Source organism: Kogia breviceps, chromosome 8, assembly GCF_026419965.1.
Source record: "Kogia breviceps isolate mKogBre1 chromosome 8, mKogBre1 haplotype 1, whole genome shotgun sequence".
Lineage (NCBI taxonomy): Eukaryota > Metazoa > Chordata > Mammalia > Artiodactyla > Physeteridae > Kogia > Kogia breviceps.
The window spans coordinates 54502386-54530337 of NC_081317.1; the positions used below are offsets into that span (position 1 = coordinate 54502386).

Sequence of the window (27952 nt, forward strand, 5' to 3'; positions counted from 1 at the left end):
TATGTGTATAAACCACTTGGCTGTAGAGCTGCAAATCAACTATATTTCAATTCTTTTAAAAAATGAAGAAAACCCTAAAGTCACCACACAAAAACTATTAGAACTAATAAACGAATTCAGCAAAGTTGCAGGATACAAGATTAATATACAGAAATCTGTTGCTTTTTCTCTACAATAATAACGAACTATCAGAAAGTTAAAAAAAAATCCCATTTGAAATTGTATCAAAAAGAATAAAATGCCCAGGAATAAACTTAACCAAGAAGGTGAAAGACCTACACTCTGAAAACTCAGGTGAAGGAAAGGGAAGATGATACAAAGAAATGCAAAGATAACCCTTACTCTTCTGGAATTGGAAGAATTAATATTGTTAAAATGACCAATACCTCCCAAAGCAATCATGCAATCCCTATCAAAATACTCATGACATTTTTCACAGAAATAGAACAAATAATCTTAAAATTCATAAAGAACCACAAAAGACCACAAATTACCAAAGCAATCCTGAGGAAAAAGAACAAAGCTGGAGGTATCACCACCCCAGACTTCAGACTATACTACAAAGTTACAGTAATCAAAACAGCAACAGCATGTTTTGTGTCTGGCAAAACACAGACACTTAGATCAACTGAACTAAACAGACAGCCCAGAAATAAACCCACGCACCTACAATCAATTAATCTATGACAAAGGAAGCAAGAATATACAATGGAGAAAAGACAGTTTTTTCAATAAGTGGTGCTGGGAAAACTGGACAGCTACAGGTAAGACAATGAGATTAGAACATTCCCTCACACCATATTCAAAAATAAACTCAAAATGGATTAAAGACCTAAATAGATGACCTGAAACCATAAAACTCCTAGAAGAGAACATAGGCAGGACACTCTTTGACATAAATCATAGCAGTATTTTGGATCTGTCCCCTAAGGCAAAATAAATAAAAGCAAAAATTAACAAATGGGACCTAATTAAATTTAAAAGCTTTTGCACAGCAAAATAAGCCATCAACAAATCAAAAAGACAACCTATGGAATCGGAGAAAATATCTGCAAATGATGCGACCAACAAGGGGTTAATATCCAAAACATACAAACAGCTCATATAACTCATTATCAAAATAGCAAACAATACAGGGGCTTCCCTGGTGGCGCAGTGGTTGAGAATCCGCCTGCCGATGCAGGGGACACAGGTTCGTGCCCTGGTCTGGGAAGATCCCACATGCCGCGGGGCGGCTGGGCCCGTGACCCATGGCCACTGAGCCTGCGCATCTGGAGTCTGTGCTCCACAACGGGAGTGGCCACAACAGTGAGAGGCCCGCATACCGGGAAAAAAAAAAAAAAAAAAAAAAAAAAAAAAAAAAAAAAAAAAAAAAAAAGCAAACAATACAATCAAAAAATGGGCAGAAGACCTGAAAAGACATTTTTCCAAAGAAGGCATACAGATGGCTAACAGGCACATGAAAAGATGCTCAACATCATTAGTTACTATAGAAATGCAAATCAAAACAACAGTGAGATATCACCTCACACCTGTCAGAATGGCTATCAGCAAAAAGACAACAAAAACTAAATGTTGGTGAGGATGTGGAGAAAAGGGAACCCTAATACACTGTTGGTGGAAATGTAAACTGGTGCAGCCACTATGGAAAACAGTATGGAGGTTCCTCAAAAAACTAAAAACAGAACTACATATGATCCAGCAATTCCACTCCTGGGTATATAACATATCCAGAAAAAATGAAAACACTAATTTGAAAAGCTACATGCACCTGATTGTTCATAGCAGCACTATTTACAATTGCCAAGACATGGAAGCAAACCAAGTGTCCATCAACAGATGAATGAATAAAGATGATATGTATATATATATACAATAGTACTCCACCATAAAAAAGAATGAAATTCTGCCACTTGCAGCATCATGGATGGACCTAGAGAATATTATGCTTAGTGAAATTAGGCAGAGAAAGATAAATACTGTGTGATATCACTTATGTGTAGAATCTAAAATATAAAACACAAAAATGAATACAGCAAAACAGAAACAGACTCACAGATATAGAAAACAAACTAATGGTTACCAGTGAAGAGAGGAAAGGGGGGAGGGGCAAGATAGGGGGTACAGGATTAAGAGATACAAATTACTATGTATAAAATAAATAAGCAACAAGGATATACTGCATGGCACAGGGAATTATTGCCATTACCTTTTAATAACTTTTATTGGAATATAATCTGTAGAAATACTGAATCACTATGCTGTGCACCTGAAAATAGTACAATATTGTAAATCAACTATACTTCAATTTTTAAAAAGTACTGAAAACCCAAATAAATAAACAAACAAACATAGTAAAGAGCTACCACAATTACACAGTTTTCAAAATACAATGGTAGATCCATTTCAAAATTATTTTTTTAAGGTACATTAAATGTTTTCTTCCTTCCTAAGTTATTCTTCTGGTTCACTCAAGGTTATTTTCCCAACCAATTCTACTGCTGTAACCACTGAAGTTTCATCCCAAATTCTTACTCTATTCATTTTCTGCCAGTATCAAACAGTAAAGAATAAAAGCACTCCAGGACCTGGAATTTGGCACTAATACTAGGGAAGTTTCAATACTTACTGCCCTTACCCCCGTTGTTTGTTGTTTTTGTGAGGGCGGGGTTGCAGAGGGCACTCCTAAACATCCATCTAGAGCTGGATGGATGAATCTTCTTTTATTAGTGTGGTGCTCTACTCTGAACGCTCAGTACACCACTGCTATACATATTTACTACCTCCAGTAAACACAAACTCTGACTGATTTTTAATATCAATTTCTCTGTAATCCCTATAAAATTCAAATCTTGACAACTAAGAAAACAGCATATTACCCTATATTGTGACTAAACTCAAAGAGGTAAACCCATTTTTTAACAGCTTACACACGGATTTTGAATTAAACCTAGATAGCATATCATCTATTGAGCTCTGAAAGCAGTGTTTTTAACCTTTTAATAATCCATATTCTCTTCTGATAAACATAAATATCTCCTGCCTACTGTTAACATTATTATCCAATATAAACTATTATAATATTGAACACAATCTTTTTCAAATCACACAACATTCCAGGATTCTGATACCTGTCCTGATTGAGAATCATTGTATTGAATCCGAAGACTTATTACCAACTTTTAAAAGTAGCATATTTGTATATGCTTTCAATGAACTATAACTACATGTGGGGAAAAATATAAATGGAGATAATATAAAAAGAATCAACTTACACATATAACATGTTTGTATCCAAGTCAATGCAAACAACATCTTGTGGTGGGTCATGAAGATCAAAATACCTTGAGTCAACTCCAACTATAAATGGTAAAGGTGCACTAAGCACTGCTGCCAGTGAAAGAGGACAAAGGGGAATATATGGGCATTGCCACTGAAATGGAAAGATCATCTGGGAAAAGAAGTTTTAAAAAATTAACCAAGTTTTAAATTTGCAATGAGAATTAGTAATTAACTAATACTACTGAAAGGGACCATTACAGAGCATTTAAGTCTAGTTTCATTCCAAAAACTAAATGACTATATTAAACTTCATTCCAAAAACCAAATGACTATAAAACACTGCTAGGCAATACTATGGACCAATGTGATTAAAATCTTCAAGAATGACAATGATCATAAACACAATTAAAATGCTAACAGCTCTTTGCATGTTAATTCTTCTAATGCCTATAGAAAATCCACATTCCCATTTAATGGAGAAAGTGAAAGAAAGAGAAGAAAAAATTCCCCAAACTTTTATAAAAGAAACTCATGATCTTTAACTCTGATGCATTTCATTCACCTGTTAATTTTCAAGATAACCTTTGACTAAAATCCAACTAAGACCACCAAGGACTAAAAAAATTTAAATGATTCTCTTGGGAATAGTAATAGTCAACTAAGAAATTCAACAAAAAACATTTCATAACTGCCCAAATAAACATAATATTATCCAACTTCAGTGAATCTTGGCATCTTAAAAATATTAGTCAATATAAAACATACCTCAACAATCTTTACCAGCTTTCCTTTATAAAGCTCTACCTTAATTGTATCAGTGTTTTTTAAAAAGGAAAAAAGACAAGTTTTGATAAGTAAAAAAAAAATTAAAATTTTAATAATCAACTAATATTAAAATTTTAATCATTGATGACAAAATCTTTCCTTTACTACAAAAATCCTTGCTATATTTCAAGATCTAGTTCAATTCTTACCTTACCCATCATTACTCACCCCAAATAATTACCTATATTACCTATAGCATTTACTACCTCTGCCAGTTATTCCAGATGGTTATACAGAATTGGAATTCTGTCTTCAATCATTTATTTACTTTTTAGTAACTGAGCACTTAATATGTACCAAGAACTGTTCTAGATGATGAGGCTGTAACAGTGAATGAAACAAAGATCCCTGCCCTCATGAAATGTACAGTGTAGCATAAGAGCCAGCAAACTTTTTCTGTAAAAGATAAAGAATAGTTTATGCCTTGCAAGCCATATTGTCTCTGTCACAAATACTTAACTCTGTCTTCATGTATGAAAGCAGTCATAGGCATTATGTAAATAAATGGCCTATGTTCCAGTAAAACTTTATTTACAAAAGCAAGTGGCAGCCAGGATTTGACTCACAGGCCATAGTTTGCCAACACCTGGTCTAGCAGGAAGAGAGAAAACAAAAAGAAGACATAATAAATAAAATATATACCATGTGAGAAAGTGCTACGAAAAAAGAAAAAGTAAAGTCAAGTAAAGGTGAATAGAGTTTAGAGCATGAGAGAGGAGAGGCGAAAGCAGGCTGTATTATTATATAGGCCAAACAGGGTAGGCTTCATTAAGAAAGTGACACTGAGCTAAAACTTGAAGGAGGTGAGGGTTTTAGTCAAGGGGGTATCTAGAAGAGCGCTTCGAAGAAAAGGAACAGCTAGAGCAAAGGCCTTAAGGTGTGGGGACTGCCTAGTATGTGCCAGGGGTAGCAAAGAGGCCAGCATGGATGGAGCAGCATGCGCGGGAGGCAGAGAAGTAGAAAATGGTATCAGAGAGCAGAGGACTAGAACTACTCGCAAAGGACCTTGCGAGGACTTCAGATTTCCTCCAGGGAAAACTGACTATCTACCATTCAACAAAAGGTACGTTACATCTCTAACTACATAAGAAATTTCAGAATAAAACTACTGGACAACAAAATATGACACCCTTGTCTTCACCTTTGACTTGTGCAGCACAATCATAAATAATGTCAATTTTACAAGAATACTCACTGATTCCATCAATTTTTGCTATGGGGCTCCATTAACTCTTCAATATTCTTTGATATTCAAATCACTCTCCTTTTGAGGAATTTAACCTGTCACAATTCTTTTCAATTTCTCCTCTTTAAATGGTAATTTGCCTTACTATCAAATCCTCATTTATCAATAGTTTTGCAAGCAATTCAGGCTGTTCTCCAACATCGGTTACATAAATTTCACGCAATCTTGCATTTTAATAAGATTTCCAATTTTACATTGCAAGAAGACTGGGCCACAGAGATTCAGACAGAGGGGCATGGATAATCCCTAAAGTTTTATAGGAAGAAATACTTGAGTGCGAACTTTCTAAAACTGGTCAGTTCATTAACAAATATTTTCATGTTATAACAACCTCTGCTTTTACATGCAACTGTGGAGGTTTGGAAAATTAGTACATAATTAGGATCTTTGCCCCTCAAAAACCATCTCAAATAGTTATTACTGTTTTCAGTCCTAGCAGCATTTCTCTGACCAGATTAGTATCTTGGAGACATACCCCATTTGTTGATTTAACAAGTATTTATTGAGTGTTTACTCCATGCTATTTAACTGTGATAAATGCTGAGGACACAGGAGTAAAAAAGAGACCTAAAAAAGATCCTTACTTCCATGAGAGTAAAATGGGGAAGGGAAGAGAGGAGAGTCAGCTATTTTAAATTAAACAAATAATGGAAAATAGAGTTAGAGAAATGGAACATCCAAAATCTATATTATGACCTATAAAGCCCTACATGATCAGACCTCCTTCTAATTGCAATGGGAAGCCATCAAGAGGTTTTAAAACAGGACTTGATTTAACTTTTATTTATGCTTTTCACAATAGCTAAACATTTGTACATTATCCAATTTCACAATCACCTAGATTTTCCTATACATTACTGACTCACAATGATTAAAAATTAAAATTGGGAGAAATTAGTCATGTAATTCATGTCCACAATTTTATGGCAGCTGAAATTGACCAGAGCTTCTCATTTAATACAGTAAGCTTCATTCACAAGTTCTATTATTATGTAATCATATAGATTCTCTGAAGAACTCTAAAATATGAAAAATAAGAAATTGAAATTTTCTCTCAATAGAAATCACACTTTTTTTTCTTTATACTTAGTATTTCTCTTTGCCACCCAAGTACATTTATGTTAAACATTTAGTGGTAATTTCAAAGCTTTGGTTGAAGGAAATTTCCCTTTAGAGTAAAAATTCTCTGTCAAGAATTCTGCACTAAAAAGAAAATTCTATACTTACAGCTACAACAGCTTCAGCTACTCCAGTCAACACAGCTGGCCTAAGAGAATGCAGCAAAATCTTGCTCTCAAGTAAAACAAAGAGCAGCAGTGTTGCACAATTCTCAGGACCCAGATTCATTAACAAGGTGCTAAAGTTGGCTCCACTAGAAAAGGAGAGAAAAAGAGGTGATTATGAACTATTTCACCAAAAGGTGCTAAGATTTGCTTATTAAATTATTTCCTAAATTTTAATAAATTGAGAATCTAATATTAATTTCAAGTCCTGATTTAGTCATCACTGAAAAGTAGCAAATTTAATAAGATGGTATAGCAGAATGATTCAAACTCATCCTTTGGTAACAAGGGCGTTTATCAGGAAAGATTTTCCTAAAGAACAGCCATTTGAGCTGAGCTCTAAAGGAAGAAGGGGTTGGTGGGGAGACAACTTCTGCAAAGGTCCTGAAGCAAGGGAAAGCAACTGTCATGTTCAAGAAATTGAAATAAACCTACTGTGACTAAAGCATATTAAAGGAAGGGATGAAAACAACAAGAGATTATGCCCAAAATAAAAATATTTGCATTCTCCAACAATTTTATATTTACATCCTCAAAAGGACACATTGGCTGCAGTGTGGATAAAAACTGAAAGAAAAGAGCAAAAGAGTGTCAATTAAGAGGCTCATAATGAAGTAGTCCAGGTAAAAGATCATGCTAGCCTGGACTACTGACGCAGATGAAGAGAAGCCAATAGATTCAAGACATTTTAGGAGGTAAAATCAGTTCACCTTGACCATTTAGTAAGGAACTGGATATGCGGAGGGGAGATGAGAGGAAAATGGAGGTATTCCCTACATTCAATATTGCAACTTTCTTTAAGTTTTCCATTTTTTAAATGCTGAATGGCCCCAGCTATCAAAGTTAGAAACATTAAGGCTATTCTTAGTTTGTAAAGATAACAACTCTATTATACTAACCCTTAAAATATTTTAAAGCATTCTGCTCCAAGTGAACAAATGTATTATTTTATATACCATTAATTACCTTAGTGGTAAAGGTGTAGAAACTGGTTGTGATAATATTAACGCATCATGGACTGATAGCTTAAAAAAAGAAAAAAAATGATAAATTAACCAAGCCAATTTTGAAACCTAAATATTTAGATCAAGGGTAAAATGGAAAATAGTTTAATAGGCAGACTGATACAGTTTTGGAAACATGTACTAAAATATAAAACAATAGCTGTTATTTACTTAGAAGTATATAGTTCTTTAAAATTAAATGGTTAATTCAACTGAATTTTGATTCAGTTAATTGATTAAAATACAGCTGTTTAAAAATTATGGAATAACTGCTTTTTAAAAGCCTCCAATATATTTACTATTTGGCAATTGCTTAATATATATTAGTACTTGCTGAACTGAAATACATTCAAGATTAACAATATTTGACTAACACATATAATGTTAATAACCAACTTAGAAAAAAATGTTTAAATAGCTTTCCTCTATAGATCAGTCTGCAAACTGTTATTGGTCCAGGAAGAAATAGTATATAAATAGAGAGAAAGCGATTTAGAAACTTTCATGGCACTCTGACACTGCTCTCATATCCAAGTACATTATCAGTGAGCTCATGTCTTTGGACAGGATATAGACCTGCTCACGTCTATACTGATCTCATATGGTAAGCTGCTTACATCACAAGCTATATACTTATATAGGTCTGCCACTGACTGGAAATAAAAAGAAACTGGTCCTTTAACAACACTATTATAGACTGCTTCACTTCCACCTTCCAACCATAACCAATTTCACATTTGATATTTATTAGTCACTCGAATGTTAAAAACATGCCCTCAACATCATTTTGGGTTTTACGTTATTAAAGTTGGCTACATAAAGGCCACACATGAACCAACGATGATGTCATGAACCAAGAATTGTAATTATTCCAATTCTGTATACCCCAAATTCAAAAAAAACAGTACAAAAGAATATTAGCTAAAGATATAAAATACAGAAAATTCAAGGATTTCATGGATGCATCTTGCTCCGCCTCAAACCAAAAGGGCCATAGCATCCACACTGCAATGACTGGAATGAAAATATGCAGCACTCCCTTCAAACATACTCTTTTTTATTACCTGTACCAGGATTCTTGGCCTTTGTGGTGAAGGAAAAGGGATGTTTTGCATAAAATGTGAAATGTGCCTAGAAAAAAATTTTTGAAATAAAGATAATTACTTTTCTAAAATGCTTCATGGATTTTAACAGATCTTAAATACCATTATTCATCATCCTGGACCTGACAAAGCCACTTACCTAAAACTTAAGCTAAATAAATAAATAAATTTACTTAGTGTAAATAAATGTACTCATTCCACTATGAGTGGAATGCAACTTCTAAAATGCAAAATGTATTTCCTGATTAAACGTCCAGATTAACATACCCTATTATCACCAGGAAAATAAGAATAACATGAATACAGTTTTCACAAAAGAAGCTAACATTTATTGCCCTGGTTATCAGTATCAGTATGGGGAGCAACTAACTGTGATATAATGAATCAACTAATACAGAATTCAATCTAATAATATTAATTAAATTAATATAGTTCTTACACTATAACTGGGCAAATAGGACAAATCACTTGTCCTATTTCTCCACCTATACATAATAACTCAAGTTTTTCCAAAGTTTTGAGCTCTTAGGAGCCACTAAATGCAAAGTATTACTTCAACTGAAAAAAAAGAATTGATGATACACACTGATTTTTTTTTCCACAAATTTCATAGAACCTTAATTTTTCAAAAGGCTGGTAACTTATTATTAACAGTAAATTTACTCCAATCAATTTTAAGTTAATCTGACAGCTGAAAGTTAAATCTAGAATTACGAACCATTAGACTGTCATTCCAGTAATACAACAAGAAAGCTGAAACCATATTGCTATACCAAATTTTGATGTGTTTATGCATAGTACTTTTACTATTTTATAAAGCTGATTTTTGAGCAGCATTACTTTAAAAGCTACAGGTAACTGGCCCACTCTTATCCACTAAATTAGTATGCTTCACTGATAATCTTTTTGCTATAATGTGAAATTTTGCAAAGTTTAAGAAAAATCTGTTTACACACAGTATAACACATTTCCACCAAAGATCTTGACTTGCTTTGTTAGCAGGATACATGAGTTATTTACTAAAACAAACAAGTCAACGTGCCACTAGAAGTCAGAAAAGATGTGGTTTTAAAAAGACAGTGGTTCCACATCTATTTTTCTTGCTTACAAAACATTTCCATGATGAAGAGAATTATAAATCAAAGGGAAAGCATGTGGAGTTCTATCAATGCTAAAACCAAAACCTTACTTTTAACATCAATTAATCAATTAACACCATTAATTTCTACATCAGTTTAGAGATGTTTAACTTGCAATGGTCATTTGGATAGTTGGGGTGTGTGTGCAACAACAGCTATTTTTCTCTTGATTATTTAAGAATGAGTAGGAAGAACACATAACGATATAATGTATATATATAAGTTTCTTCCTCAGCTGAATTCTCAGAAGATTTTTATCTGGTCATCCTCACCACCACTCCTCAATTTTAAATTCAGAGTCAATGATTCAGGTGAGGAAGGGAGCAAGTAAAAAGTAGGATGACTGTGACTCTCCTTCCCTTTCAACTTTGATGCTTAAAGTCAGGTAAACAATGAAATGTACATATACACATCCAATTTTTCCACCAGACATCCTTCAAATCATTATACATACTTTTCAATGGGAAGAGGATGTGGTCCAGACACAGAAAGTTTGTAGATAAACATGAGAAATTTTCTAAAAGCTTCAAAAAAAGGCCAGTGTGAGAGTAAACAAATGCATTTGTTTGAATTGATGGATTTGGAGACCATTTTTCTCTCCACAGGTGTCAACAGGCCCAGCTGCATAAGCTGTTTTTCTGTTAGAAGTTCTCGAGAGTAAGATTCATAAAACTGGATGGCAGCTCCATATACCTACACAGTAAAAAAATTCCATTGTAAAATTTGAGTGTTTTTAAAAATTAATTTCTCTTTTTCTCTTATTCCAAAAGAAGTATTTGCTTAGAGTGCATATGACAGGTAAATGAAAAAAAAAAAATCTCAAACATTGTTAATGAAAATGTAAAATGGTACAGCTATGGGGGAAAACAGTTTGGCAGCTCCTCCAAAAGTTAAACAATTACCCTATGATCCAGCAATTTCACTCCTAGATATATACCCAAAAGAATTGAAAGCAGGGACTCAAACAAATACTTGTACACCAATGTTCATAACAGCATAATTCACAATAACCAAAAGATAGAAACAACCCAAATGTCCATCAACAGACGAACAGATAAACAAAATGTGGTATAGTCGTCCCTCAGTATTCGAGGGGGGTTGATTCCAGGACCCCCAGCGGATACCAAGATCCATGAATGCTCAAGTCCCTTACATAAAATGATGTAGTACAGTCGGCCCTCCAGATCCACAGGCTGGGCATCCCTGGATACTGTGGGCTGACTATATAGACACTCAAGAGAATATTATTCATCCTTAACAAGGAATCAAATTCTGATAAATACTGCAACATGGATGAACCTTGATAACATTACGCTAAGTGAAATAAGCCAGACACAAAAAGACAATTATATGATTCCATTTATATACGCTACCTAGAATAGACAAATTGGTAGAGACAGATAGTAGAAAAGAGGGACATAGGATAGGAGTGGAAGAAACTTCTGTTTAGAGTGATGAAAACGCTCTGGAAATGGTTAAGTGATACTTTTATAAATCTTTGAAGTGTTTAGTCACTATATACATATGTGTATGTATATATGTCATATATATGTGTATCTGTTATATCACATTAACCCTTGTCTTTACAGATACAAATAACACTCTCAGATACAATTATTTCAAAGTCATCTCTGGGGTTCTTAACAAGCAATATGTCAAAAGCATCACAATGAGGCTTTGTTGTTCTCTACTGGTCAAAGTAACTTTGGTAACGCTTAAGTGTTTTAAGATATTAAAATATTCATTTATTGCTTTCAATGGAAGAAACTATAAATGATTATTAAGCTAAAGAGTTAGCTTACTTGTAAGCAATCCAGTCAATATAGTACTGGCCTTCCATTTAGTGAGTATTTTACTATGTTCCAGACACTCTGCTGGATACTTAACCTTAATTATCATTTTCAGTACAGTGGCTGGAAACTTGAAGACTGGAGAATGAGGCCACAGATGTATTTTTGTTTGCTCCACAAGAGTCAGCCTTGGTTAGTTACACATTTCAATAAAATTGGCTATTCTATCCAATTTCCTAAGAAAGTTTTCAATTTTTAAATTTCTACTAGATCTGTAGTTTTATTTACTTTTTATTTCCTAATATTGTTTTGCCATCTCTTTTTTATTTTAAATTATCATTCTATGTTATTATTACTGTTTATACATGTTTTGAATTTTTGACTATTACCAATAAAATATACAAATATACATGTGTTTTGGAGAATATATACTCATTTCTCTTGGGATATGCTCAGGTGTATACCTGTTGGGCCACAGAGTTATTTCTTATCCTTGCTGACAATATAGAAGTTCTTTAAATATTCTGAATACAAGACCCTTATGGAATACCTACAGTGTCACATTACTTTCTCCCAGCCTGGGGCTTGCTTTTCCACCTTCTTACTGGTACCTTTGAATGAACAGATGTCCTTAACTCCAATGAGGTCTTATTATTCATCTTTTCTTTTATGGCTAGCGCTTTCTGCATACTGTTTAAACTATCTTCACTTACTCCCTCAATTTTAATGTATTATTTGTCTTATGACCCTCACTGTTGTTGTTGAGAAATTAGCCATCAATTAATAGTTATACTTTTGTAAGTAAGTATGTCTTTTCTTTCTGGCTGTTTTTTGTCTGTGGTATTCTATCATTTTACTATAATATGAAAAGAGGTGGTTTTATACTTTTACTTTTTTTCTGCTGAAGATTCAGAGTGTATCTTTAACCTGAAAAACTCAATTTTTCATCAACGTTGGAAAACTCTCAATCAACCACTAGCTCTTAAAATGCTGTCTCTCCCTTTTCTAGTCTCTCCTTCTGGGGCTCATTAAATATCTATTGGTCCATTTGATTCTATCCTCTGCATTTTTAAACTCCTTTTATGTTTTATGTATTCCTGTGCCACATTCAAGATAACCTATTTTCCACTTCATTAATTCTTCCTTCATGTATGACTTATCTGCTGTTTAAACCATTCATTACATTTTTAATTTTATGGATATTTTCATTTCTAGACATTTGATTCTTTTTCCAACCTGTCTACTCGTTTTTCAAAATATCCTGTTCTTTCCTTGATGTTCTGAGCCCCTCTATTAGGTCTTGAATCATTTCAATTATATATTCAATTTATAATATCTTTAATATTGTTATTCTATCATTTCAATATCTTAAGGGTGTAATCCAGCTCTGTGTCTTGTTGATTCTTCCTATGGTATCTATGTCTTCTAACTTTTACTAGAATATCATCTTGAGGCCTGGGTTTTGAGGGTATCTCTCCAGAGACTTTATATTTGCTCCTATAGACACTCCAGGGGTATCAGCATCCTGATCCCAATTTTCATGTAGACTTCTCACTTTGGGCATTATAGTACAAATTTAAACAGAAATGTATTGTGTCCAAACAATCCTAACATTCACATTAAACTTATATTAATCATTTTATGGATTAAAAACATGGACAAAATAGGTTTAATAAAAGAGGAAAAAATATACCTTTTCAGCAGAAGAGGCTGTGAGGACAAAAGTTGAAAAAACTGGAAGTGGGTACTTGCTTTGGGGATCCCAACATTCAATTGTAGCTCCCATCGGAAGGCAGAAGAGAGGGACAGATTCCGAGAGCGGAAATGACTCATAGTCCTCTTCTGGATACCTAAAAATTAAACCTATTGGAGAAAGGACATAATGATATTTACTTATCTATTTATTTATTTATTTTATTTTTTATTCTTTGGCTGTGCTACACGGCTTGCAGGATCTTAGTTCCCTGACCGGGGATTGAACCCAGGCTCACGGCAGTGAAAGCGCCAAGTCCTAACCACTGGACTGCCAGGGAACTCCCAATAATTTTTTTAATAGTTATTTTTAAATAGTTACTAATCACATATTAACAGGATACACATTAATAGGATATTTTACATATTACGTATTAATATATATTAATAGGATATTTTAATAGCACATTTTACAGAAATATTTGTGTGAAATTTCAAGATCAACTTTTCTCTTGCCATATCAGTAATTAAAATAAATAACAAATTTACCATTTATTTTTTTACCCATGGACTTAAAATTCACTGTAACATTAAAATGTATTAAATATACTAGTTAAAACTCTATTCAACAGGATCATTAATCTTAATGTATTTCCCCTGCATACTGCCAACATCTTAGAGAATGCAAGAAACATACAGGGAAATTTATCAACTCTATCAGGTTAGTCTTCTGTGGGGAGAAAAAAAAATTCAGGGAAGGGACAAGTGTGATGAAATAATGCCAAGGCAGCAGAAATTATCACAGCCCCTAAACTCTTCTCGAGAGAGCAGCAGTGTAAAATGAATGTAACATGAAAAGTAAATGAGACAGAAACTCTTATTTCTGTACAGAGTATGTGAGATCAAGGAAGCAGGAGCAGGGGGCACTCTGAGAAGCATAACAAAGACCCTTCAGAATAAAGTAGCTACATGGCATCAATTCATTAGCCTCTATTATCTCTAATACATAGACCACATCTAGGTTAAACACTTGAAAGTCAGTAGCAGAATTCTGAGTCCAAATTCAGTCTCCAAAATTCTTTATTCTAAAATATGTGTCTTATATCAAATACCTGAACACCTTCACAAAACTTGTTTCTATACGTTTTCTTTAACTGACACTTTCTCACCACCAAAAACAAACAAAAACTTCTAAGGAAATCACATATAATCAACACATTACAGCAACATTAACAGTATTACATTTTAAAGTGATACTGAAATTTATAATTGTTAATTGCTGCCTTTTTTTATATTAAATGGTTTGATACATTAGTATGCATGTCTTTATGAGGACAATTAAGATTTCTCATATATGGATTTGCCTGACTTCCCTGAAGTAAAACTTTATTCCAAAAATTGTGCACAATAAAAATTGACACTGCTTCTTTTCACAAAGAAGTATTCCAGTATCTCTTTTATTTACAACTGGAGCATACCTGTATTTTCAGTTTTTATCCCACCATACCAGTGGGATGAAGAGGTCACACTTAAATCTTTACAGCCCTTGACACTTTACTGTGCAGTAAGAATGTGGCGATAGATTTCTCAAACACTTCATGGCAGAAAAGGTTCTCACGCCCTCCTCTCTTCCATATAGCTGATTCTTTGCAACAAGGGAGAAAGGAAGCAACTCCACCTTTTATGGCAAGTAACATGTGGTTTCAAATCAGACACACAGAGATAAGAGAAGGAAATATATAAGAAGTAAAGATGTAGTTTGACACCTTTCTGACTGCCAAAATATAAAAGGTCAGAGAGTAAATATTTTCCACTCAACTATTAAATCTATTAATGTAGACTAAAATTGAATGTTTATTCCACAAATGCTTGTTTGGAATAAAATTTTCCATTTAATTAACAGTATATTTTGTTGGTGGGGGGTAATATTAATGTATCTTGTAGTATGTAATGTAGTTAGGAAAACTTATGCCTTTACATGCTAAAGTTACAGATAATTCAATTTATGAATAGATCAATTCCACAAACTGTATAAGGGAGCATACACTGTCTCTTCTAACCAAATGTCAGTGTGCAACAATACAGAGACCTTTTTTTTTCATTTACTTACCAGCTTTATATGCTATTGCATTAGAAGCAGGCACAGACTTCTTATAACACAGAAACACACTGGAACCCCACTGTAAAATATAAATTAGGTTTAAAAAAAAGACAAAAGAGTGATAATAAATTGATTTTGTTGAATGTCTTCTAAAGATTTTGATTATTTCCTCAGGGAAGTCTATTTAAAACAGGTTTATCAAACAGACTATATAGTATACAATATAGCAAAACATGAAACTGAAAACACTAGAAGAAAAGGAATAGAAAAACATTGCCACAAAAATTAAACTGATGCAAAGGTTGTTTCAAAAATTTTACAATTCTGTAATCATGCAGAGGCTGCCTCTATTTGAAAGAAACAGCACAAAACGTGGGTGAGCCCAAACTAGGGAAGACCGGGGTCACTAGATGCTAAGAAGTCATTATCTCCAGAGGCAAACCTGTCTTGACTAATAGCCTTGGGTGCATGGGTCATCTCTGCCTATACCTCATTTAAGCTAATATTAGTTTGCTTTAAGTTGTTTTTCAAAATAAACATAACCCAACAGTAAACTTTAGTGTCATAAAACTATAAATCCAATGTATATGTTGCATTTTCTTCTTCAGTAGAGCCCTTTTAAAATAAATATGAAAACTACAATATTTAAAATAAATAAATAAATATAAAGGGTGTCTTGGCCCAATCTCCCTGCAATTGTCCTTGAAGACACCACTAAAACCCAAAAGCTAACAAAACCTGTATATTAGTGTAATGTGTTAGCACATATCAAAAAAAAAAAAAAATCCCTGACTTTAAGTATCTATCTTCTGGATGAAATTATTCTAAAACATCAGGTAGCTAAGGATTTTTTTAAGTTATTATGAACCATAAAAATTAGAGAGCTAAAAGTAATAAAAAAAAATCATGACAATATAAACTGAGAGTAAATAATAAGCCCAATAATAAAGAGAAGTACAAATTTTTTTTTAAATTTTCATATGAAATTTTGGAAATGAAACTTTATTCTTACCATTCCGCAATTTAAATTTTTGTCCACTTTGCAGAAGGTATGAGGAGGGGTTTCTCCCTTACTGGTTACGATAACACAGATATCAGTTACAGCCAACGAATTCTGGGGTCGAATTAGAGGAGCCCTTCGATAAGTGATAAAGATTCTTTGTGAAGTAGTTGAACTATTGTTGACATTGGCACAGCGACCATAGGGTGTGGCTTGGATCACTTCACATCCTGGAATTAGTCTTTCTTTCCCATCATATAAAACTCTGCATGGCAGGGAGGGAAGAAATAAATAGATAAGTAAACATATATCAGGTTAATGCTAGTTTTCTCCTTGAGAACAAAATAAATTTTTTTTGGTCTCCCCTGTTGTTTCCCAAATCTTAACTGCAAACCAAAACTAAAATAATTACTTTGGGAATTATAAATCTCCTACTATTTTTCAACAGCTAGAATACGATTTTAGAAGTGTAAATAGGATCAAACAATTTGATTTTTTTTATTGCTTATTACAAGAAACATATGAAACAAAAAAGGGGCAATACCACAATCATCCTCAGGTCAATTCTCAGAAGTTTTATCTAGTATTCAGATGTTTTCACAAAATTTACCTTCATAATTCCTGTCAAAATTTCACCTTTAAAAATCCCCTGACTGAAACTATAAAACACCATTTAAAGAACTTAGAGATGAGCTAATAAATAAAAAGTCATCTCATGGTCATAGATAAGAAGACTTAATATTGGTTAGATGTCAAATTACTATCTAAATCCTAGCTGTCTGCTTTTTTAGAAATAGGCAACAAAATCCTAAAGTTCATATGGAAATGCAAGGGACCCAGTATAGGCCAAAGCAATCTGGAAAAAAACAGACTTGGAGGATTCACACTCCCCCATTTCAAAACTTACTACCAATCTAGTCATCAGTACAGTGCAGTACTAGAATAAGGATAAACATACAGACCAATGGAATAACATGGACAGTCTGGAATTAAACCCATACACTTACAGTCAATTGATTTTGACAAGAGTGGCAAGATAAATCAATGAGAGAAGAATAATCTTTTCAACAAATGGTGCTGGGACAACTGGATATCCAAATGCAAAAGAACAAAGTTGGACCCCTTCCTTACACTACACATCAGAAAACCAAAAATGGATCAAACACTTATATATAAGAGTTAAAACTATAAAATTCCTAGAAAAAACACAGGAATAAATCTTTGTGGCCTTGTGTTAGACTAAGCCTTTTTATATATGACACCAAAAGAAAAACAGATAAACTGGACTTCATTAAAATTAATAACTTCCGTGCTACAACTGATACCATCAAGAAAGTGAAATGATAACCAGATTGTGATAAAATATTTGCAAATCATATATTTAACTAGGAAATTCTCTCCAGAATATGTAAAAAAAAATATCTTACAAATCAATATAAAAAAATTACACCATTTAAAAATGGGCACAGGACTGGCAAAGGATATATAGGAATTCTCTGTACTATCTTTACAATTCTTCTGTAAAAGTAAAATTATTTAAAAATAAAACATCTTCTTTGTTTTTAATGGGCAAAGAATCTAAATAGACATTTGTCCAAAGAGGATATACAAATATCCAAAAGCACATAAAAAGATCTTGGGGCTTCCCTGGTGGCGCAGTGGTTGAGAATCCGCCTGCCGATGCAGGAGACACGGGTTCGTGCCCTGGTCCGGGAAGATCCCACATGCCGCGGAGCAACTAAGCCCGTGAGCCATGGCCGCTGAGCCTGTGCGTCCGGAGCCTGTGCTCCACAACGGGAGAGACCACAACAGTGAGAGGCCCGCATACCGCAAAAAAAAAAAAAAAGATATTGTATCATCATAAAAGATCTTGAACATACTATTAGCCATTAGGGAACTGAAAATCAAACCATGATGAGATACCACTTCACATTCATGGGAATGGCTAGAATAAAAAGACAGATAATAACAAGTGTCAGAAAAATTGGAATCCTCATACATTGCTGGTGGAAATCAACAGCTCTGGAAAACAGTCTGACAGTTCCTCAGTGGGTTAAACATAGATTTTCCACATGACCCAAGAGGAAAAATAAACAGAGATTCTTCTCAGTATATACACAAGAGAAAAGAAAATACATCTATGCAAACACTGGTACACAAATGCTTATAACATCATTATCCACAACAGCCAAAAAGTGGAAACAATCAAATGTCCATCAACTAATGAATGGATATGTAGACTGTAGTATAGCCATGTAACAATATAATGGATCAATAAAAATGAAGAAGTACTGATACATGGTACAACATGGATGAACCTTGTAAACATATTAAGTGAAAAAAGCCAGACAAAAAAGACCATATATAGTATGATTGCATTTACATGAAATGTCCAGAACAGGTATATCTACAGAGACAGAAGGTAATTTAGTAGTTGCCTAGGACTAGAGCATAGGAAAGAGTATTGGAGAGTGACTGCTAAGGGTATAAGGTTTCTTTCTAGAGTGATGAAAATATTCTAAAATAGATTGAAGCTATACAACTCTGTGAATATACTAAAGACCATTTAATTGTACACTTTAGATGGGTGAATTGTATGATATGTGAATTATAGCTCAATGAAGTTGTTAAAGCCCAACTAAATATAACACTATAAAGCCTCCATATTTAAATCAAAATAGTATTGGCAAATGAGTAAATAGAACAATGAACAGAAATCTAGTATATGATAAAGGTGACACCTCAATACACTGAGGGAAAGATGGACTTTCTAATTTAATAAGCAGTGCTTGAATAAGCAAATTGCCATTTGGGAAAAATAAACAAACAAAATTCTATCTGTAGTTCACACTACACACAGAAAGGGCTCCCAGTGGATCACATATGTAAATGTAAAGAATGAAAGCAAACTAAAAGAAAACCTAGCAGTAAGAAAAATGTAACTATGACTCAAAATCTAGAGGCAATAAAAGAAAAGAGTAAGAAAATAAACTTCATAAAATAAACTTTACATGACAAAAAAAGCTGTAAACCAAGTCAAAAGACAAATTATAAGGGGAGAGGAATGGAGAAGGGGCAAAATAGATAAAAGGGATTAAGAGACACAAACTACTTGTAATAATTTACAAGGTTATAATGTACAGCACAGGGAATATAATCAATATTTTAGAACTTTATATGGAGTATAATCTATAAATATTCAATCACTACACTGTATATCTTATAAATTAACATAACAGTGTAAGTCAACTATACTTCAATTTTAAAAAAAGACAAATTGATAAACTTGGAGAAAACATCTGGTGAGACTTGTTTTACAAAAAGTTCATCTTCCTAACACATAAAAATCTCATTAAAAAAACAAGAAAAAGACCAAAAACCTGTTTTTATTTTATTTTATTTTTTTACTTAAGCATATTGCTCAGTTTATTGGCGTAAAGTGTACAAACCTGTATAACCAGCTCCAGACCAAAAAACAATCACCAATGGTTCTCATTATTCTCCCTTCCAATCACTATATCATTAAGGAAAACCACTATCTTGAATTTTAAAAGAATAAATTAATCAAAAACCTGTTTTTAAAAAGACATTAACAGTTAATGCCAAAAGACATTAACAGTTCACAAAAGAAAAAACGGTCCTTAAACACTGAAGAAATACTTAACCTCATTAAAATTATTCTGACATACCATTTCTCTACTGCAAGACTGACAAAAATTCAAAAATCTTATCACATACTTTGTTGATGGCATTGTGGGGAAAGAAGCACTCACATACAGTGATGATGGTAGTATAAAATGGCACAATCACAATGGAGGGAAATTTGGTAACATTTAACAAAATTATGCATGTATGTATCTTTTAACCCGGCAATTCCTTTCTAGGATCTACCTGAAAATGTAACTCCACAAATATGTAACAACATATGTACAACATTATTCACCAAAGCATTCTTTAATAGCACAAGATAGGAAAGAACCCAAATGTCCATCAATAGAGGCTGGCTGAATAAAGATGATACATCCACACAAATAAGTGCTTCAAAGCTATAAAAAAAAAAAAAAAAAAAAAAAAAAAGAGTGAGAAAGATCTTCACTTTCAGAAATGAAGTGGTTCCCAGAAGATGTTGTTAGGTGAAAAAACAGAGTATAAAATAGTGTACACAGTATCTGCATTTTGTTTAAGAGGAAGAAATAAAACTATACACACTTATGTGTTTGTTTATTTCTGTAAAAACACGTTGAAAGGATAAATCAGAAACTAAACAACAGGGAAGGAGAGGGCAGAAAGTATGGAGAAAGGAGTAGAGGAAACAGAAACTGAAGCAATACTTCTCTAAATATATCTTTTTATGTGTTTTGAACCGCAACAATATTTTCCATATTAAAAGAAAGAATTTTAAAACAAATGAAACACAAAAAGGAACAAATGAACCTAACTGCATAGCAAATTGGTAATATAACCACATAGAAAAACTATTTCATGTAATTTTTTAACACAGTACTCTGTAAATGCTTAATGGGTTTTATTCTAGGGACAAGGAACTCAGTAACAGAATTACTATTGGTAGTAAAACTGATACCATAACTTGAGATTACCTTATGTAAATAAGATAAAGTAATAAGTAACATATTTATGATTTAGAAACCAAGATTTTCAGCATAAGAGAAACAAGATAAAACCCAAAGTGAGTTCAGTAAGTTTTTAATGTTAAAATTTGAAGTTGAAATATGAGTATGAACTCATGGTTTATGTAACTATTTATTTATATAAAAAATAGACACGTCAGTAAACATGAATACACATAGCTTCAAATTTTGATTGACATAGCAGTCAGCTGGAAAGGGCTCCCACTGGCCAAACTTGGGACACTTTGGGCAAAAGAATAAGGATTGTAATTGATTTTTATCAAACGGAATAAATTAAAATTCACAGTTCCTCAATTATACTCAAAACAAATTTAAAAATCTGTCTCATTTTAAAAAAATGAGGCCAAGAGAATAGGAAAGCTCTTCATTATAATAAAATGCCAATTAAAAATGTATTTTTAAATGACACTATTAGAAAAGTCTCATTTTACATCCCCCCATACAAGATCTAATCCAGGCAATGATCAATGGAAACAGTAAGTGAAAAGGTGTTAGGGGACAAGATATTTAAACAATGCCCACAACTCCACAAATTACTTAAGTAACAGAAAAAATAAAAATTCCTTTACAATAGATAGCTAGCAATTAACCATTTTAACCAAGTGACTGAACTTAGCATCACTAATTATGGGACAATCTGTCACTACATGCTTTCCTGATGCTAGCACTACCTGTAAGTACTCTTGCCAAAAATATTTAATGTACATTTAATCCAGACTTTAAACCTAACATCCAGTTTACAAGAAATACTGACAATAAAGGAACAAGTTAAATGACTTGATGAGGAAACAATCAGATAAATCTAGAACGTAGGGCATTCTATAAAACAAGTGGCCCAGACTCTTCAAAATGTCTATATATCACAGAAAAATGCTGGGGAATGTCCTAGATAAACAGACTAAAGAGGTACAATAACCAAATACAACAGGTAAGCCACGACAGGATCCTGGATTTTTTTTAAGCTATAAACATTCTTGAGACGACTGCAAATATTTGGCTCGGGAGTGGATACTGAAAAATATGATGGAATTATTAATTTTCTATATACCATGGTCATTAGGAACATGTCTTAAGGGACGCATGGTGAAGTATTCATAGGAGAATTGTTATGATAGCTTCAGACTTGTTTCAAATAGTTTAACAAAAATATTGGAAAATGTTAATTTGCTGAATCTCCATGGACAGCATATTGTTCATTATACTACAGTTTACCATTTAGGAGAAAAGGATACTGGTGTTATTACAATATTCTGTTAACTTTTCTGTATGTTTGAAAATTTTCAAAAACCAAAAGTGCAGGAAAAAAAATTCATATGAAAGTCAATCAATCTGATAAGTGCAGGAAGATAAGAACTTTGTATAGTAGTCTGTGATTCTTTATCTCAAAAACACATCTGACTTATACAATAATACAGTGACCTGTTTAAATTACACTTTATGAAGTATTTGAAATGATAAAGGAATATCAGATTTTACATATTTTAACTTAACATCTTTTCCAGGAAAAAAAAACTGTTATTTTTATTTTTATTTATTTTTGTGTGTGTGATACGCGGGCCTCTCACTGTTGTGGCCTCTCCCATTGCGGAGCACAGGCTCCGGACGCGCAGGCTCAGTGGCCATGGCTCACGGACCCAGCCGCTCCGCGGTATGTGGGATCCTCCCAGACCGGGGCACAAACCCGAGTCCCCTGCATCGGCAGGCGGATTCTCAACCACTGCGCCACCAGGGAAGCCCCAAAACTGTTATTTTTATAAATATCTCATCTTGTTTATAAAACAGTCCAAAAGGTCAAAAGTTTGACAACTCTATTTCATATTTAGTTGAATGAGATGGGTACCTGTCTTTATACTGGCTAACAGGTTTTTCCAAACCTCACTAGTATGCTTAATTGAGGGGAAAGAGGAGAAAAAAGACCAAATCACCAGATATTAACAATTATTTGATCTGGAGAGAAACTTTACCACCATGATCAGCTAAAAGACGACCACACACTCAAGCAAACCTGGATCAGTTAACAGAAATTAGAAGCCTTAGTGAACTGCAAGATATATATATGAAAGAGCCGCTTGCAACCTGAAAGCATCTAAGTATAATTATCTAAGTCATCATTTTTAAGTTATGCCCCTGAATCACAAGGAACAACAATCTTTCAGAGACATACCCTTTTAATTACAACTATATGGTGGGAGGTCTGGGGATGAGGATGTGAACAGATAACCTTTAAAGGATGGCTAACAGAGAGAACAGTGAGGGCTGGAACACCAGGTAAGTCCCTGGGGCTGGTTTCCCTTCAACTGATATGAATATTATCAAATTTTTATCCTATACCCATCCTATTATGGATACTACCTATTTTCTTAAGAAAACCATAGAGAAAATAAAAGAACTGAGAGTAAAAACCTCTCAGTCCTATATTTTCAACCCTTCCTTCTCCATTGGTTTCTTCCCTTCAATATAAAGATGTTCAAGGTTCCCTCCTGGGAGAAATGTTAAAAAATAGCCCTGGACTCTGTATCCCCTCACCTTCCAGGTATCCTAAACCATTGCTGCTGGGGATTTCATTAAAATACAGATTCAGTAGGTCTAGGGCAGTGCCTGAGATTCTGACTCTCTAACACACTCACAGGCCCTATGGACAATACTGGTCCATGGACAAAATAGCAAGGCCCATAACTATCTTCTCTTTCCCTTAAGTCACGCTTTCAAAAAGAAGCCTCTATAACTCCAATTCCCAATCATGCTGCGTCCTTTCTAAACTGGCTCTTTTGTCCACTAATCTTCTAATGTTGTATGACCCCCACTGCAACTGTACTGACTTGAAGGAAAATTGTAGAAGCTAAATAGGGTGATATGTACTATACTAAAGGAGTTAAAGTAAAGTAAGATAAGGACAAAACATCCTTTGGCTTTGGCAATTTGGACATAATGAGGACCTTGGGACAATTTCACCAGAGCTCTGTTGGAACAGTAAAGGAAATGATGAGCGAAACAAGTGGTGGTCAAATGTAGCAGCTCACTACCGTTCTTAATATCAGAACAACTATGAACAGAACCACCAGCAACCAACTGTTTAAAAAAAAACATTTCGTGGGACAATCAGGGTAGTTTGGATATATGATGATAGTCAAGAATTAATCATTTTTTAGGCATGGTATTATGGTTACATTAAAAGAGGAACTTAACCTAAGAAACACAATTGATGTAATACATCACATTAATAAAATGAAGGAAAAATCCACATGATCGTTATCAATTTAAAAAGAAGAGGCAACTGACAAAACCCAACACATTTTTATGGTAAAAGCCCTCATAAAACCAGCAACAGAAGGGACCTTCCTTAACATGATAAATAGCATTTATGAAAAACCCATGGCTAACATCATACTCAATGGTGAAAGACTGAAATGAAAGCCTTCCACCTATGATCAGGAATGAGACAAGGATGCCTGCTTTCACCACTGCTATTCAACACCATACTGTTAAGTTCTAGCCAGAGCAATAAGACAAGGGGGGTGCGTGTGGGAGGGATAAAGCAAAGTGCAAAGGAAGGAATAAAACTATCTCTATTTGCAAATGACATGATCCTATACAATAAAAAAATCCCCCCAAAATCCACAAGAAAGCTATTAGAGCTAACAAATTCAGCAAAATTTCAGGGTATAAGATTAACACATGAAGTTGATAAAACCTACCTGTGTTGTCACACATCAGCAATGAACAATCCGAAAAAGAAATTAAGAAAATAATCCCGTTTATAACAGAATCCAAAAGAATGAAATATTTAATAAAATTAATTAAGGAGGGACTTCTCCAGTGGTGCCATGGTTAAGACTCTGTGCTCCCAATGCAGGGGGCCTGGGTTCAATCCCTGGTCAGAGAACTAGATTCCACATGCATGCTGCAACTAAGAGTAGGCATGCCACAACTAAGGAGCCAGGCAAGCCGCAACTAAGGAGCCTGAGAGCCACAACTAAAGAGGCCACCTGCTGCAAGTAAGACCCAGCACAACCAAATAAATAAAATAAATATTTTTTAAAATTAATTAAGGAGGTGAAAGACTTGTACACTAAAAACCATAAAATAGTGCTAAAAGAAATAAGACCTGAAAAAAATGGAAAGACAACTCATATAGTTTGGAAGACTTAATATGGTAAAGATGGCAATACTTCCCCCAAATTGATATGCAGATTAAATGTAATCCCCATCAAAATTCCAACTGCGTGTTTTGCATAAATGAACAAATTGATCCCGAATATTTCCCAAGATGCTCTCAAATACATATGTTTGTACTAACTGATGGTATTTATAATGAGCAGAAGAGCTTAATACATGATGTGTCTATATGGTAAAGTATTATAGGTATTCTAAAAGCACATCTTATTTAAAGAAGAGTCAACATAGACATTTTTGGAGAAAAAGCTTTTACAAAGAAGAATTATCTTCATTGGCTGTGGACTAAGACACTAAATACCTCATAACTATACTCCTTCTAAACCGTAAATGCTTTGCTCCTGGCATTAAAAACCACACAGTGCAATTGTATTTTTCATCTTTTTTTTTGTGTGTGGCCATGCCCCACAGCATGCAGGATCTTAGTTCCCCAACCAGGGATCAATGCCCCCATGCCCCCTGCAGAGGAAGCAGGGAGTCTTAACCACTGGACTGTCAGGGAAGTCCCAACTGTATTTTTTAAAACAGGAATGTTCCTTTGTTAAATGAGTTCAGAGCTTCACAAAAGCTCATTGCGTAACCCAACTAGCTCCTTAAAAATATACTGTCTTTTATTATAGCTTTTTGTTCTTTTATGTTTAATTAATAAGCTTATCTGATACGTGCAAAAAGAAATCTCATTTCAGGCTCTAACGCCTTCATTTCAATATACTTTTGAAAGGAAATAATCTAATGACTCAATCCTATACAGAGAAATTCAGTAAGGACGGACAGAGATACATAGTATCTTACTATACTTGATTTTGAAGTAACAATAACAGAACTATCAAGGATTTTGAATTTCTATTGCCATGAACCTTAAATAAATTTTATTCTCTTCACTCTAGCAAAAGAAAATAAGTCACCGTACCCAATGTCAATAAGGGGTGGTTTATCTCTCCCTCTCTTATAACAGAGGAACAGTTCTGGGCTTTTCAGACTTCCATAGTTCAAGTTTGCCTGCAGAGCTGACGGAGTGGCTTCAACACAGGTGTAACCCTCAGGTACTGTTTCCCCAGCTGATTTGTTAATAACTGCAATGTCTGTAATTGGAGCTTTGGGTCCAGTAGACTTAGTATCTAAACGATTTATTTCTTGATCCAAAAGAGTAGATGTATCAGTGAGGCCTGCCACAACAAAGTAGTCAGTCACTCTTGGCCCTTTGTCTTCTATCATGGCTGCTTCTATGTATCCTAGAAGAGAGGAAGAAAAAAAAAAAAGACACCAATTAAATAAAATGCTTTATCCTGACTCACTAAATTAAAATACTCCTGAGTTAACAAGTGATTAACAGGCACACTTCCCAGTTAGATTTATAATCAAATTGTTATGCTGTAGAAGAAGACTAATTTTCTTTTTTTAAAAAAATAAATAAATTTATTTATTTATTTATTTCTGGCTGCTTTGGGTCTTCATTGCTGTGCACAGGCTCTCTCTAGTTGTGGCAAGCTGGGGCTATTCTTCGTTGCAGTGAGCAGGCTTCTCATTGAGGTGGGCTTCAATACTTGTGGCACGTGGGCTCAGCACTTGTGGCTCACAGGCTCTACAGCTCAGGCTCAGTAGTTGTGGCACACAGGCTTAGTTGCTCTGCGGCACATGGGATCTTTCGAAGCCGTGTCCCCTGAATTGGCAGGGGGATTCTTAACCACTGCGCCACCAGGGAAACCCAAGAAGCTTGTTTTGATATCATCTTGTCAGCTTTTACCTCGTATGAAGTACAAGTTTACGGCATCGATTCATTTGTAATGCAACTATGATCCTATTATGTGCCTAAGGCCCTGTTAAAGATAATCAGGGCTTCCCTGGTGGCGCAGTGGTTGAGAGTTCGCCTGTCGATGCAGGGGATGCGGGTTCGTGCCCCGGTCCAGGAAAATCCCACGTGCCGCGGAGCGGCTGGGCCCGTGAGCCGTGGCCGCTGAGCCTGCGCGTCTGGAGCCTGTGCTCCGCAACGGGAGAGGCCACAACAGTGAGAGGCCCGCGTACCACAAAAAAAAAAAAAAAAAAAAAAAAAAAAAAAAAAAAAAAAAAAAGATAATCAAACTATCAGAAGTGGGCTACAGTGCTTTCCTTTCAGCAAAATTCACATAATGTACAAAATTCATACTATTTTTTAAAAGTCATTCTCTTTTGAGTTACAGAATTCCTAGAGCAAACTTCACATTTAAACAAATGAAATGAGTTCATCATGAATTATTCAAAGTCTAACAGAAAAGATAAAGGTACTAGTAATAAGCATAATTAAACCAGTCACTTAATCCAATCAGGAGTCTGTTCCTATAATTAAAAAACTTTATGTAAACACTGTGTAAACTAAGTAAGTTTAGGGGTCATTAACTATTTCATACATAGATACCAGACAGAGCATAAAAAACCATAACCAAAGATGACAAAGTTATACAAAATACGTATTAAGAGACTTAGGTAATACATGGTAGAAACCTAGAGAATATGAACACTGAGTTAAGATTTCTATTATCTTTAAACTCAATACCTCTAAAAATAAAATTAAGCTTTTGAAATTTTATTTTCTTTAAATATTTATTTATTCATTTAGGCTGCACCAGGTCTTAGTTGCAGCATGTGGGATCTTTAGTTGCAGCATGCAGGTGCTTAGTTGAGGCATGCA

At 34.2% G+C, this 27952-nt stretch overlaps 1 protein-coding gene across 6 annotated transcripts in view; it reads right to left on the bottom strand.

The window, feature by feature from the left end:
* Positions 1 to 27952, bottom strand: part of DENND4C (DENN domain containing 4C) — a 144367-nt gene that overhangs the window by 69440 nt on the left and 46975 nt on the right. For all 6 annotated transcript variants that reach the window (XM_059072930.2, XM_067041432.1, XM_059072932.2 and 3 more), the window contains exons 2-10: positions 26198 to 26519; positions 16478 to 16730; positions 15475 to 15544; positions 13366 to 13535; positions 10337 to 10575; positions 8705 to 8771; positions 7603 to 7661; positions 6581 to 6725; positions 3276 to 3451 (exon numbers count right to left, since the gene is read on the bottom strand). In XM_059072930.2, the coding sequence (XP_058928913.1) occupies positions 3276 to 3451; positions 6581 to 6725; positions 7603 to 7661; positions 8705 to 8771; positions 10337 to 10575; positions 13366 to 13535; positions 15475 to 15544; positions 16478 to 16730; positions 26198 to 26502 (1484 nt within the window). In that variant the 5' untranslated portion in view covers positions 26503 to 26519. The remainder of the gene's footprint in view (positions 1 to 3275; positions 3452 to 6580; positions 6726 to 7602; positions 7662 to 8704; positions 8772 to 10336; positions 10576 to 13365; positions 13536 to 15474; positions 15545 to 16477; positions 16731 to 26197; positions 26520 to 27952) is intronic.